Source organism: Tasmannia lanceolata, unplaced genomic scaffold, assembly GCF_043159265.1.
Source record: "Tasmannia lanceolata isolate RefF3 unplaced genomic scaffold, GAP_Taslan_0.1 ptg000018l, whole genome shotgun sequence".
Taxonomy (NCBI): Eukaryota; Viridiplantae; Streptophyta; class Magnoliopsida; order Canellales; family Winteraceae; genus Tasmannia; species Tasmannia lanceolata.
This window is the reverse complement of record NW_027518695.1, coordinates 14,138,247-14,154,339: the sequence shown is the minus strand read 5'-3', so window position 1 is coordinate 14,154,339 and position 16,093 is coordinate 14,138,247. Positions and strand designations below refer to the sequence as shown.

Sequence of the window (16,093 nt, the reverse complement as noted above, 5' to 3'; positions counted from 1 at the left end):
GGCCAAATATTTAAACCCATCGCTTTTCGGGCCCACTTGTGCAACGTGGATGTGATCATCTCCGTTAGTCTGATTAGCGATCACAAGTTCAGCCCATTGCTGTTAAACCCATCGCTTGATGAATGAAGACTCGTTTTGGGGTTCTGAGAAGAAAATCTAGACCGTTGGTTTTTATAGTACATTATCTTACAGTTGGAATGTCTGTTCAGCATGGAATCAGGTCCATGGGAGTCATCTGATGATGTTCTACAAGATCAATGGTCTTGATTATTCATATAGTTGTACTCTATCTTTTGTTTAACCTCCGTTGCAAGTAACAACCTCATTTTCGTTCATCTCTGGATTATATAATGTTTTGTGTAAGATATGTTTGGATTGTTGGAATCAGAGCTTGAATCGGTATCCTGTTCCTATTCCAACGTTTAGCTCAAAAAACGAACATAAGAACTAAGAAGGGGCGAAAATAACACCGAGGTGGACTTAAGCAGGGGAAAATGCTGGAATCTGTTTCCTGCCCTAGTGGGTGGTATTTTGATCTTGTCCTGTTGGAATGAAATCTTTCTTGATTTTTTCTAATTTTTTTCCATTCCGTTTCCAAGGTAATAGAAATAGGAATTAGATTAGGACAATGATTCCAATCCCGGTAATCCAAATGCAATGGGCAGGGGCGATGCCAGAGATTTTGCAAAGGGGGGCAAAAATTATAGTAATTTTTTATCTATCTTAAAATTAAGATAGAAAAAATTTCTATCTGAAATTTTGCATAAGGGGGCAAAAATTATAGTAAATTTTGCACAAAAAAGGGAGATAAAAATGGTAAAATTAAAATTTTAAACTTATTTTCTATCTTAGGGATGATTGGAAAGGGGGGCATATTTTTTAAAAAAGGGGGTAAGTATAAAAAAATATTAAAAAATAAAGGTATATATATATATTTTTTCCAAAAAATAAAGGGGGGCAATTGTCCCCCTTTCCTCTCATGTGGCATCGCCCCTGGCAATAGGCCCGTTTGGATACCACATGCATTTATATTTTGATTTGGATTCGAGTTCTGGATACAAAATACATCAATCATCTTCATGATCATGTTTTAAGGGAGGGAGGGAGGGATATCTTGCTGCTGCCGGAGCAACGTCGAGGAGCAGTGACGGTGAAGGAAGTTGCCACAAATATTGATTTCCAAATAATGTCACGCTGAACAAATTTGAAAATTGGAAGTTTTTGCACTGTTGTAGCTGATTTGGAAATCTAAGGATCTAATCCAGTTCAAAATATCAACTAAATCCAAATCTAAATCTTATGGGTATCCAATCATGGCTTCAAGGTGTGAGTGGCCCTCATATTCAAACAAATATTTCTTTTGTTGATTCTGCTACAGATATATATAGTTCGTAAAAGAGTGTGCTTCCAAAAACCCAACCGCAAGGGCGCCCCATCAGATCCAAGCCACCCAACTGTATTTATCATTCCTTGATTTTTGTATTTTCAGCACCCTTGTAATTGTTGTTGGGCAACGCAGATCCAATGGGACGACGTTCCAGCTGGGTTTGTGCAATGGTAGCCTTCCGTTAGCATTCCTCTAGAAAAATATGCTCGGACATATATAATCCTTATATATTTCAATCCTTTGTTGTCATACAATAAGCTACGATCAGTTTAATTATGCAAAGCCCCCCGCGTCTTGTGGCGCCGGAGCATTCCTTTCCTCCCTACACTACTGTAACTATAGCCTAATAAATTATGCAACAGAAATGATAAATGCGCCCCTTTTCATTACTTGGGACACCCGGCTACAGTGTATCTATAACTGCAAAGGGGCTGATGTACTTCACATTTCAGGAATGAAGTGACCTGATTGCCACGTACAATGCAACTGGGTGTCCGAAGCAATGAAAAGGGGCGCATTTGTCCATTCCCATTATGTATTTAAATAGACCAGTTGAGTGGATCCACCATTTCTTGGCCATTGATGACCCGAGAACCTAAGGTTGTGTTCTACTGTTCTTTAACCATTCTCCTAAACGCCTTCGTACTTTTATTGTGCTGAGAATGAAAAAATTAAAAATGGAAAAACGACAAAAATGTTGTTCAACATACCCTATCCATTCCGCACACTTTCTCCAGATCCTAAATTCCTATAATGCTTTTGGGCTGATTTTTTTCGAAGCAAAGAACTTATCCTAAATAATCAAGTATGTGGAAGGGTAAATGATATATCTAATAAGGGAATTGCTAGTGTCCATCGCAAAAGGTATTTCGCGGCTGGTCTGTTACATGTCAGACCAGCCACCTTGTGAATGGAGATAAAAGCTGGTGTCTCCATTCCCGATGTGACAGACCAGGCGTGAAATGCCTTTTGCGATGGACCCTAGCAAATTTCATCTAATAATGACACTCCTCTATTTACACTTTTCTGCTAATGACTTACCATGTCCTAGAAGCTATCAACAGCTCATAAAAAGGAGTGGTTAATGGTTTATAATGTGAGAAGTACCATCATTGAAAAAGGGGAGTGTGCATATCAATATCCTTTCCGAAAATAAGTAGTAAGCTATTGTATATTTGCATCCATTACATAGGGAGAGAAAATAGAAGAGAAGAAGGCATCCATGAAAAAAGATCTCCTACTTTTCTCAACTCCATAGACAAAGAAGAAGAGAACAAGAAATTAGAAGTAAACAAAACCATTCTTGATTACAGCTTGAGCATGATTAGTGAGGTAAAGAAATCTCAGACACAAGACATTGCCAAAGGTTCGTAGTTGCCCATGTGATCTGTTTAGCATCATAGTTGCCTTTCACTACCATCATCTTTGTCTTCATCATCGTCGGTGTCATTCTTTACAGTCGACATGCCGGAATTATAAAGATTCCTGCTGGGACGTTAGTCAAGAAGAAGCAAGAGGCTTAAGGCTTAAAAATAAGGTGTTTTGGGTGTGAAGCTTTTTATAGGGCTTGATGGGAGAGGATCTTCCCAGCATATCCTTGAAGACACTTCTCCTTGTTGCTTTTTCTCTACTTTCTTCTTTTTTCCTCTTCTTTTATTGTGTGTGGTTCGATGTGGAATCTAACTACGTGGGTTTCTCTTAATATTTATCCAACTTTTGAGTTGGAATGAATGAAAATCACATAACACAAGGTAAAATATAGATGCACCAAGACCTCACTCAGGTGATAGGACCCTCAATAGATGGGATGGGGTCAGGCTGAGATATGAGATTTTCTTGCATGAGAATGATTGCACAAAAAGTGGGTAAAATGACATTTGTGGGTCCAACAGGGCATAGAGGGCATGTCTATGAAATCGAGAACGTTGATCTTGTGGAATGTCATGAGACAACCCGCAAACAAGGGTTAATGGATCATGGGCCTAGGATCAAGATATTATTGACAATAACCGATAGCGTCCTTGTAGCTGGTTTTTTTTTTTTGCAAGGGATTCCACCATCCGCGTGTAAGTATCATTAGGTTTCAAGCATGGTTTTAAATTTCAGCTGAAATACCGAAATTTTAAATTTCTGTTCAGACCGAAACCTAAATTTTGGCAGAGATTGTCATTTTTTTAATTTTTTTTCTGAAATTTTGGCACAACTTTAAATTTTGCTTGTTCTTTTTTCACTGAATTTCAGCCGAAATTTCAGTTTTGGCTATTATTTAAAACCCTGCTTTCGAGTATGAAGACATGAAAAAGTAGATAACACATCATACGGCGGAATGATAGAATGAAGGTCTCCCTTGCAAAACAAGCTCCCAGGGCACCCCCATTGGTACATATCCACCTCTAAAGTCAACAAAGTGCATTTATTATGCGCATTCCCTCCAACCTATAGAATTTCTCCATATTAATGTGCAGCCGATTAGACGGTTAGGATTATCCATGGAAATCATTTGGGAAATGATACCCACCCCCAAATAAAATAAAATAAACACACTTATGGATTAAGATTTTAAATTTCGGTTTTGGTACCAATTTCGGACCCCACAGAAATCCAAAATTTCGGCGAAATCAGAAATCTCCAAGCTGAAATGATTTGGTATTTTAGTTCGAAATTTCGGACCGAAATTCTGAAATTTCAAAATGACATTAAATCGAAATTTCACCAATACCCCCCCACGCCCAAACGTTGTCCGCTGACTTTCAAAGGTAAGGGAAAACGTAACTCTCCATTTGGTTGCTGGGTTTTTTTTTTTCCTAGGATTTATATGGGAGAATATTTAGTGGTCACATCAGCTTTTTCTTGACTACATCAGCAAAATCTTGTCTTGAAAATGGTGGTCTCTCTTTATCTCTGTACCTTCTCTCTCCACTCATCATAATATCTTTCTCTAATTAATGCTTGTCCCCTCTTTTGTCTCCGCCCACTGAACCATTCTCACGGAAAAGAGGGGGGATTTTACCGGTGAAGGGTAGGAATATCATTGCCCAAGATGTGGCCAACAAATGGACGGGTTGGATCATCCTATATGGAGTGGGCCATAACCGTACTTATTTGAAAACCACACATCAAACAAACACGACCAATATTCGGTCACACAGGTATTTTTTAATTTTTTCCAACTTCTTCTTTTCATGTTATTTTCCCCTTGATTGGTCGTGTTTATTTCTTCTCTTTGTTTTCGTTTATGCAGACTCCCACCTAGGGTTTTCTTCTTTCTTATTCTTCCATGGCCGCTCCACCTGCTAGGGCTCGAGCCGATTACGACTATCTCATCAAGCTCCTCCTCATCGGTGATAGCGGTAAGCGATTCGCTTTTCTAGGGTTTTATTTTTTCTTACCCCTTTTCTCTTTTATTTTTACATTGCCTTTGTTTTTTGGGTTTCAAGTTCTGGTTTTTCGTTTGCATTATGTTCAGACGAACGACAAGATCTCGATCTTGTTGATTTTTTTTTTTTCGTTCTTTTTGATTGATCTGATATAATTTTCACCAGTTATAACTTATAAGAACCCAAGGTTATGTTTCTATAGGGCTTAGGTTTTAGGCCTCTTTCAATTGATTTGGGAAAGAAATAATGAAATTTTTATCTAGTCGGATGGAGATTAGATCTCGAGAATTGAGATGAGTCAACGACATATACAATTTTACAAAGGGCAGTGATAAATCGACCCCCCAAAATGATAAATCGACTCCCCATGTGTCTATCTCTCTCCTCTTTCTCTCTCTAACCCAGAGGAGAGAGAAAGACACATGGGGAGTCGATTTATCATATTTGGGAGTCGATTTATCACTCCCCTTTTACAAAATTTCGAGCCTAATTGTTGGAAATCTGTCTCTGTAATGAGATTTCTTGAAGTGTGAGTTTGATCCCTTCAAACCATCATATGGATATGTATATGATTGTGAAGGATGTAAGTATAATACATATATGTTTGTAAATTTTTGTTAGCATTAGCTACCTTGGGTATCCTGACAAACATGTGTATTGGCCTTTCTGACTTAATTCTGTTGTTGAAATAAAGATGGTGGAAGATTTTGCATCATGGTCAATTATAGTGGGTGTAGGAGTTCCTTAATTAGATAAACTTGCGTCTTTATGGTTCCTTATGGATTATTTTGACAACTTTGGTTTTGAGGAAAGTATGTGTACTAGAGTCATGCAGATGAAACACTGCTTAAGATTTTTATGCTTGTCAGATGGTTACAAAGTGTTACTGCTTTTATCTCTCTCTCTCTCTCATCTCTCATATGGGCAAAAACATCGTGTGGACCCTCTTCCTCTCTCATTCGTGGTAATTATTGTTTTTTTTTTTGTTTTGAGGCGGTAGTCATTATCAAAACTCCATTATGGTGTCAAGAAGGGCATAAGGTTCAGAGTATACACAGGAGATAGAATAAGATTCTGACTAGACAAATGATGACAAAAATCTCTTCTCAAAGAGGAGTTTCCGGATCTGTTAATCTCTGGTTTTGGATAAAGTGGTGATAAGGGTAGAATCTCGTGGAAGATTAACTTTAGGAGAAATTTCTTTGATAGAGAGCTGGATAGGGTAGCAAGGTTGTTGTGAATGTTGGAAGCATGCTCCACTAAGAAGATTGGCAAAGACAAGCGGGTTGGACATGGTGCTCGTCCATGGTTTTCCCTGACCAGGCTTGCCGATCTTCTGGACTGTTGGTGTTTCTACCCCTTGCGGAAGAAAGGCAAAATTCTTTAGAACATGATTATGCTAGCCACCATTTGGGTCTTTTGGAAAGAAAGGAACGTGTTCAAGGGCTTTGTCAAACGTCAAGATAATAGCCCTCCCATTATATCGGTAAAGATTCTGCCTAGATTTAGGTTTGTTTCAACTCATCACCTAAGGCATGGTTAGAGAGGGAGTTGTAACAACAATGAGCAGGAGGCTACTCCAACTCCTGAATGGGATTCTCCCAGCCTGAGGCAGATGAAATTTATGGGTCCAGTCTCGGCAACCTTGGTCTTGCAGGTTTAGCCGTGTAGTAGGGGTGGTTAGAGATGAACATGGGACGATGAGTTGGTCTTTATCGGGCCCACTTGGGATAACTGATTCTAATGAAGCGGAGGTAAGAGTAGTACTCCACGGGATCTGATCTATAAGAGAACCACCTTTGACCATCTAATAGTAGATGGAGACTCTCTCGATGTCATAAAGTGTCTGAAGGGGACCCGCTCACACCCGTGGAGATATGCTCATTGGTTTGATGAGATTGGGAACGAGTGGGAGACACTATTGTTACTTACACTCATGTCAGAAGATTGGCCAATAGCGATGTGGACAGGATGTCTAGATATGGGGTAGCCAGGGAATGTATAGAATATTTTAACTTCCTCCCTCGAGGGTTATGCCCCCTGTTGATTTGTCCTTTTCTTTTCGCTTTGTCTGTTTTTCTTTCTATTTGTAGTGACCATCTCTGTCTCGGAGTTCTGCCTTTTTTTTTCTTTTTCTATTTTCTATTAATTCTATTAATAATATCTCTCATCATCATTCAAAAAAAAATAAAAAATAAAAATCAAACTTCGCGATGTCCCTATTTTGCCCCAAAATGCTGCTGAGAAACCCACAAATGCCTCATTGCTAGTGTCTAATACATCAGCCATTCAGCTCTCTATCGGTTGCCTTTGTTCTTTATCATTTTATGAGCTCATCCCTCCAGAGTTCTACAATGCAAGGTCTCTCATTGAAGTTCATATCACCGATGTATCTTGGTATTGACATTGTTTTGACAATCTTACTCTTTATGATTGTAATCTTACGATTGAAATCATATCTGATAGATTTCTATTTGAATCTTATGATTAAATCTAAAATTGTATCAAGTGTACGATTCAATAGAAAATCCTACTATTCATGTGATTTATCCTAATTAAGTTTTGTATAAAATATGGGTTTTCTCATTTGGTTCGACTACCCCGAAGACTTTATGTTTAAGCCTTTGACCTATTTAACTGTTGAAGACCCTAAACATGTTGAGTGTAAGTGGAGTGATGGGAGATGTAAGACATAAATCAATGGAACTTGATGGTGGTCTTTTACTAGTTACCTTGTCATACAAGGATAAATATAAGTCGAAATGACACTTATGAGTTCTTGGTGAGGTGACTAGTTAGGGAATAAAATACTTTACAACTATCCACTTTTGATTGGTTTTTTATAAGATTATTGCAAAGTGTTATCCATGCATCTTTGAGTGTTGATGAGTGAGATTGTTTTGTTGTTGAAGGTTGTTTTTCTGAAAGTCGAACAACAAATTCACGATGTTGCATTGATGTGTATGATGGCCTAGGTTGTGGTGACGATAATTGGATTGCAGGTATAGTCTGTGTAGTGACCATGGAAACTTCATGATTTTATGGATTAGCTTTCTTAGACTATCTCCTTGGAGAATGGTTTAGGATCTTGTTGGGAAAATTGGATGCCATCATGTACGATTTCCTTGTCTACATCTTCAGTCTTGTTGATGGCTCTCTGAAGGTTTCTTTTCAAGATCTAAAATAATGATGCATGGATGCCCTATTTTTCTCCTTTCATTTTTGTGAATATCGTGGAGTCTTCAAGTATAGAAATGGTTAGCGTGATGGAATCAAGGGTAGTGGAAGGCTCTGGCTTGACCGCACAAGTTGTTGTGAGGTTTCTTCCTTTGAATTTTCTGATCATAGTTTTTTGCTTCGCGATTTTCTCTCAAGCGGTTTATTTGCTATTTCTTATTGACGCAATGAGGCTATTTTCAAGGGCTCCCTTCACTCTAGCACCCCTTAGGCAAATTTTTGCCAGAAGTGCGGTGACACAGGCTACCCTGAACTTCTTATCTACTGCATTGAGTGCCAAATTTATTCTCAGCATCGCTACTGTTTAGATAAAATTCCAGGCGCTGATGAAGAAGTCAACTGGCGGTGTGAGCTATGCACTTCAAGGGATCTTAATGTGCATACCACAGAGCAACCTTGCCCATAGTTGTAAATTCCGTTTCGTTTCGTCCGGAATGGACGAAACGAACCGGTTTCGTTACAATTCCGGAACGAAATTCCAAAAATTTCGTTCCGGTGGAAATTTCGTTCCATTCCGGCCATTCCGGACGAAATTTTCCGAAATCCGGAATTTCGTCCGGAATGGACGAAATTCTCCATTCCGGCCGGAATCGTGCATAAGGGCTAGTTTGACTGGATTCCTGCTGCTTCTCTTTCCTCTCCTGTACTTCTCTACTTTCCTGTACTCGGTATTTACATGTAAACCATTTAAGTAAATGTCTTTACTATTTTATTGTCCATTTACTTAAGATTTACATGTAAATAACGGAATACCCCCCTTTTGGATTTATTAAAAATAGTTTCAACACCCAAATCTAAAAGGAAAAAAAGTCAACTCTCCAGTTCTAGTACAAAATTCAAAGAAAAATGGTCGGGTCAAAATTTTAACTTTCTTAACTTCCAAACGGTGGGGTATTTTTCAAATTTTAAAAATTCATAAAATCTATTTTGTCCAAACATTATTAAATCCCAAAAGTCCGGTAAAAAAAATCTCATTATTTGGTCTCTAAAAATTATTCATCTTGTCAGGCACTGGTCAACACATTGGTAACAGACTTTTTTTTTCTAATGAATGATGTATTGATACCTCATGTTATGAAATATGGAACTTAATCACGTACCCACGTACCCGTGTCGTGTCGTACCCGCACCCTGACACATATTTTGGACTATTTATTAGTTTTTCATCTTTTTCTATTTATTTTTTATTTTTTTGAATTTTTCTCATATTTTTTAATATATTTTTTGTGTGAACGAAAAGTTTCGACCGAAATGCACCGAAATGACCGAAATCCCACCGAAATTTCGTTTCGGTGGCCAAAACGAAATGGCGACCGAAACGGAATTTACAACTATGCCTGAATCTATGGACATTGCACGTAAATCTATAGTATTAATGGGTGATTGTTCTATGCTGGAGGAAGAGGATAACTGTTTGGATTCAGATGTTCGGAAGTGGGAGGAAGATAGAATGATTAAAAAGCTGAGGAGAAGGTTGATACTGGCAGATGATGACAACTCAGACGAAGAGTCTGAATCTGTAGAGATGGTAGAAGATGACCCAGATCATATAGTTCCAATGTCACGTACATCGTCACCCCATCCAGTTTCAGAGAGGCAACAGGGTGCCTTGATGGTACAAATTCCTCATATCCGTAATCCTACAGACTGTCATAGTTACGTATATTCCCAACCAATTATCGATCCCATATGGAGGGGATGTTTTAATATCTGTAATAATACCTATGGTATTATATCAGCTCATTTATCCAACAAAGCATGTCCAAAAAATGAGGCTATTTTCAAGGTTGTGGGGTTTTTTGTTTTGGGGTAGGTGTGTAAGATTCTTTTTTTCCTGAACAAGTATGTATTAATAAAGGAAAAGAAGATACAAAGGCTAGCCGGATTTAGAAAGCGAACACCAAAAATGGAAACAAAAGAAGCTTACAAAATTGGCATCTTGTGCGATATGCCCACACCATTGAATTTTGAACTTGAGACACCAAAATTGGCTAAGAAATCAGCCTAATCATTTCCTTCGCGATGAATATGAGAGAAAGACCACCCAAACTGCAACAAAATGCCCATATCTTTGACTAATGTCTGAATTGAAAGATTCTTTTCTCTAGAGGTTTCTAGGAAATTGGGTGTTGAGAGAGACCGTTGCCCATTGCGTTATATTGGTCTCTCTCTCTGTGTGTGTGTGTGTGTGTGTGTGTGTGTATTGGTAAATCGGGGAAGGTATTATGGGATTTGGTTGTCAAAGAGATTCAGAGAAGTTTAGCTTTTGAGGAAAGTATTATTCATTGGGTAGTTATGCTCCTCTCATTAAACCCAAACTTTTATATTTGCAGGATTGGTTCATGTAGTCTATAAGTAGTGGCAGATAAATAAGAGTACATATTTGAAATGGGGAGGGATTAGCCAATAGTTTCACATCGTGACTTGGGATGAGGTTCATAAGTTCTACTTGAAGAAGGTCTATGTTTACCGCCATTGAATTTTTTGTTGTCCTTTGCTGTTTTTTTTCCCTTTTGTAATTCTGGTGACCTTCTTGGTTCTCTTCTTCAATATATATTGCCATTTCAAAAAAAAGAAAAGGTCTATGTTTACCTACAAATTCTTGTGGTTTAAATTTCCATAAGTCCGTTTCCTCCGGTCGTGATAATTAGATCCATGAATGAGTAATTAGTTTAGTAACTCTTGTCTTATAAAAGAACTAATTAACTCGATAATATTTCAAAATTATGCACAATTTTCACAGGTGAAAGTTGACAAATATTCCATGGTTGGAAATCCAATTTTAGTTGATTGATAAAGGTTATCTTTTGGCTGATGCATACTTAATTATTTTCCTTGCTTACCTAGTAATTTTTGTGGTCTAAATTTCCACAAGCTTAAATTCCTCTCACCATTATAATTAGATCCATGAATGAGTAATTAGTTTCCATTCTAAGTTTCAGAAGTAACTGTTTTTTTTCCCTAAGTAACTGTTGTTTTAGAAAAGAAATAGTTAATTCAATAGTATTTCAAAATTATGCCACACAATTTTTGTAAGTGTAAATTGACAAATATTCCATAGTTGGGCGTTCAATTGTGATTAATTAACCAAGGTTATCTTTTGGACGATGCGTTCTTAGTTATTTTGCATGTAGATGCTAAGTAATTAAGGATACTTTCATAAGTATCTTTTTCTTGGGAAGTCTAGCTTCACCTAAATCTCATTGTATAACCCATCATGGATATTGTGTCACTCACTATCTATAGGGTGCTACATCCCATGTTCAAAGTTCTAAGTTCTAACAACATCAATGTGAAACCTACTCCATTAGTTAAACGTTTTTCATACTCCGACCATACACTGATTTTAGCTATGCTATATTTCTCCATATGAACTGCATATGCGGATCAAATCTCACCATGATTATCTGTACTAATTCCCCATTGGAAAAGTGGATCTTGTGTCTAGACTGGTACATTTGAGCCCCTTCCCCTTAACGAATCATTGCTTTTGGTTGGATGGCATGCCTAGATAAATTTTAACCACTGGATGCCATCCAAAAAAATAACCCATTGATGACCTGATTGTCAAAACTAGGTCATCATCAACCGGTGCTTCATGTGTTGGGTGGTTGAGGAGACATTCACCACTTATTGATCCATTGTCTGGTGGCTTCCCAATTATGGCAATTCATCCTCTCTTTTTGTGGTTTCGTGGGCTATGCCTTTCTCCTTAGCGGAGATTGTTGATGCATGGCATTCGACCCTAGGACTTCCAAATGTAAGCTCCTATGGAATCTTTGTTTTGTGGCCATTCCTTCGATGATTTGGATGTAGTGGATCAACAAGTCTTTTAGGGGAAGTCCAAACCTGTCAGCATGTTGCGAAGATTGTGCTTTAGGTATATTGTCTAGTGGGTGATGGTGAATAAATTGTTTGTTGGAGTGTCCGACAATGAGATTAGGATGTTTGTGGCATTGTTTCATGTAGTTATTTTAAATACCATTAATAGTGGTGGACAAATAAGAGTGCTCACTGGAATTGGAGGGGCATTAGCCAAAAATTTCACTTGAGTTGGGATGAGGTTCATAAGTTTCACTTGATGAAGTTCCCAGCTTACCAAGATATTCTTGTGGTCTAAATTTCCTTAAGCCTAATTCCTCTTGTCGTGATAATTAGATCCATGCGTGAGTTGTAAGTTAGCGACTCTTATTTTTCTATAAAAGAAATAATTAAATCAATAAGATTTTAAAATTATGCCACAAATTTTCATATGTGAAACTATTCAAAAATAAAAATAAAAATCATATGTGAAAATTGACAACTATTCCGTGGTTGGACGCTTAATTTTAATTAATTGATCAAGGTTATCTTTTGGTTGATGCGTATTTAATTAATTATTTTCCATTATTACCTAGACATTATTGTGTTCTAAATTTCTCCTGTTGTGGTAATTAGATTTTAAAATTCTTTTGGTTGATGAGTAATTATTTCCATTCTAATTGTTAAAAGTAACACATTTTTTTAATAAAAGCAATGATTAATTTAATAATATTCCGAAATTGAAAAATATTCCATGGTTGGACATTCGATTGTAATTAATCAGTCGAGCTTATCTTTTGGTTGATAGATGCTTAATTAGTTTGCATGTTGATGTTAAGTACTTTTCATGCTTAATTGTTTTCCTAGGAAGTCTAGTTTTGAAATATTATTGAATTAAAGTATAGTGGCCCAAGGAAGGGAACAAGAATAAAGGCATTTCCATTGTCTAGCAAGCACGAGGAGATGGTGGTCTGGTGAGTGACTTAGAATGTAGAAATCAAAGGAAATAATCAGATTAAAATTCTTGAGTCTCCCAAACTTGTTTTGGGGCAAAGACTGCAGAATGCCGAAAGCCTTGATCAGTCTAGACAAAGGGAGTTGGAGGGGTTAAAGGAAGAGGAGGTTAATTCAGTGTTTATGAAGGAAATAAATAAAAAATAAAAACCATTCCCCCTCTCCACTCCTATCCCATGAAATCTCTCTCTCTCTCTCTCTCTCTCTCTCTCTCTCTCTCTCTCTCTCTCTCTCTCTCCATTTTTGTGCCATCTGTTCTGATTGCCGCATACTTGCCTCTGATCTTCGCTTAAAATCTTCCCATTTACATAGAAGTATTGAGATGGAAATTTACAAATATAAGATATAAGATACTTATTAGCTATTAAAAATGTACATTTGTAAGGTATTTAATAGCTATGGGAACTTACATTTATAAGGTTTTAAATAATTTGGGGGCTTGGTCATGACCCCTCAACTTTTCCCATTATTTATGGTATAGGTTATATGCATATAATTATAGATCTATGTACGTGCATGCATGCTATCGCAAATGATGACCTTTGACAATTATAGTTCTTCGTTTTTGCTGTCTCTTAAGTATGAGACCTGCATTCCTGTTACTCATGTAGGGGAAAATTTCTCGGTTTTGTCTTTCCATATCTCATTTCTTGGTTGGAAAATGTTTTTCAAAGATGGTTTTAGATTGGTCTTTCATCAACCTTGTGGATGCTTATCTAAAGGCATCCTTCCCTGCTTTTGTTGACAGTACAATTTTAACAACTTCAACCTTTGCGAAGTTATCAATACAGACCTTCAGCACAATTTGTAGTGACTATTCAATGCGTCCTAATAAACTGTATGCAAGCCAGTCATTCTGAAATTTGATTTCCATTACAATCGACTTTTGCAGGTGTTGGTAAGAGTTGCCTTCTTCTGCGCTTCTCGGATGGGTCCTTCACCACCAGTTTTATTACGACCATTGGGTGTGCATTCTTATCTTATTATCACAATGCAGGATTATTTTGCTTATTGTTTTCTTCAGTCACAAAGTTGTGCTTCCCTATGCAGTATCGATTTCAAAATAAGAACCATTGAACTTGATGGCAAACGAATTAAACTACAAATCTGGGATACAGCTGGCCAGGAACGGTTCCGAACAATTACAACAGGTGCTCTGTTCCCCTTTTGTATTTTTGTTTTTGTTTTTTGAGGAGTTTTAAAGGCCTTCCAAATAGTTCTTATTCTGTATTTAAAAAAATGGTTATTATTTTTCCCTGCAGCCTACTACCGGGGAGCCATGGGTATTTTGCTGGTTTACGATGTTACTGATGAGTCATCCTTTAACAGTACAATTCTCCTCTTTACGATTTGATCTTTAAACAGCTATATTTGGTATTCGCTCTCATTTCTTTCTTCTTTTTTCATTAAACTGACTTTTTTATACATTTAGACATAAGGAACTGGATTCGGAACATTGAGCAACATGCTTCTGACAATGTCAACAAGATACTGGTGGGGAACAAGGCTGACATGGATGAAAGTAAGAGGGTAGGTTCACTTGGATCCACCTTCTCTCTGCAGATCTTTTCATTTTATCTCTATATTTTCCTTTGGTTAAGTCGGGACCAATCTATGTGCCCCTATGTTGTATAAGTTCAGGTACAAGTTTCGGATTCTGACACTGATATCGAGTGTCGGATGTCAGATTCGGCAAATCTCCAAAAGAAAGATTTGTGGATTCGTCAAAATATTTTAATCAAGGGGCCACTCGTTAACAAAACCCTTTAATCAGTTCTCAATTTTTTTCCCCATAATAATATGGTTATAGAAAGGTAACATATTGAAATTTAAATAGGTTAACTGAATAGAATGTTTTATTTCCACATAAAAACTTACTATTAAGATGGTTAAAACCCGAAACATGCAGTAATTGTAAAGTTGGGGCACTAGTATTCATAAGAAAAAAACAGATAAAGGAGATCTAGAGGTATCACAAAGATTCCTTTGTATTGGAATCCGATTAGGGTACTTCGCCCATTTAGAAGAATCTCTGAAATACAATTCCGTCGGCAATGTGTAACCCTTGCATCCTAACTGATAGGGCATTTGGCTCTACCCCCCACATTCTGTCTGTTAAATTCATCCCCATTACTAACTAAACCTGTTTCCAGGCTGTGCCTACTTCAAAGGGCCAAGCACTTGCCGATGAGTACGGCATCAAGTTTTTTGAGACTGTAAGTAACCATTATCCATGACAACTTTTCTTTCCTTTAAACCACCGGCTATTGATTTACACTGAATATATGGCATTGCAGAGTGCAAAGACGAATTTAAATGTGGAGCAAGTTTTCTTTTCAATAGCAAGGGACATCAAACAGAGGCTCGCAGAAACTGACTCCAAATCCGAGGTAAGAGTCTTCTCCACAATTAACTTTTTATCCTTTGCTTTATCAATTCAAATCAGTAGTGTTGAGAATTTTATCATTGCTTGGTGGCAGCCTCAGACGATCAAGATTAACAAACCAGACCAGGCGGCGGGAGAGGGTAAAGCTCTAGAGAGATCATCTTGCTGCAATTCCTGAGAGAGAAATGTAGATAGAGCAGTGGCTGGAGATGGATGTTGGAGAGTTATTGTTATTTTTCTCCCTTTCATTCTTTTCAACTACTTAATCTTGTGTGGAATGTAGTTTCTCAGTCTTTGACTAATTTATATTATATGATTTTGGCTTTGGATCACAAGACACTCTCAACTTGATGTGTCCATGAAAATGATGAAATTTACAGTGAATGTTTGGCAACCAGGAAAAAATGTTTCATGTTTGGCTTGTTTGGCAACCTCAGCCTCCATGCCCCTTTCCCATCACTTATAAGCCAATACTCCGTTTGTAAACTCTTTCGTTGCTGCCAAACATTGCCTTAATGCAGGGGACAAAGAGACGGTAGACAGTGATTTGAGGGATTGGTAAGGAGAGCATGGGGATGGCGTTGGGAAACAGGTAAAATAAAAATCCTATTTTAAAGAGGGTATCTTTTTCTTTGTTGACCAACCATTTCACACATTTCATATGCTCTCCTCACTCACACGGCCCTCTGAAACCTCTCCTTCACTACTGGCCCTCTTTACCTTTCTTCACTCGGGGTAAACAAATAGTCCGTGAATTTTATTTTCGTGGTTGCCTAACCTGCATGTAATATTTGTTTAACCAATCGATGAGAGGCAAAAGGGTGGGAGTGAGAGATTTGATGGGGCCGAGGGCATGGGATAGAGTTGGCAAACAAGGAAAACAAATATCCC

At 37.6% G+C, this 16,093-nt stretch overlaps 1 protein-coding gene across 1 annotated transcript; it reads left to right on the top strand.

Moving 5' to 3' along the window:
- The first annotated feature begins 4,569 nt into the window (after positions 1-4,569).
- Positions 4,570-15,537, top strand: LOC143849783 (Ras-related small GTP-binding family protein). Its single transcript, XM_077358972.1, has 8 exons — positions 4,570-4,737; positions 13,709-13,781; positions 13,867-13,967; positions 14,079-14,144; positions 14,249-14,346; positions 14,970-15,032; positions 15,114-15,206; positions 15,297-15,537. The coding sequence occupies exons 1-8, from the start codon at positions 4,665-4,667 to the stop codon at positions 15,378-15,380; spliced, it is 651 nt and encodes a 216-aa protein (XP_077215087.1). The 5' UTR covers positions 4,570-4,664; the 3' UTR covers positions 15,381-15,537.
- The last annotated feature ends 556 nt before the right edge of the window (positions 15,538-16,093 follow it).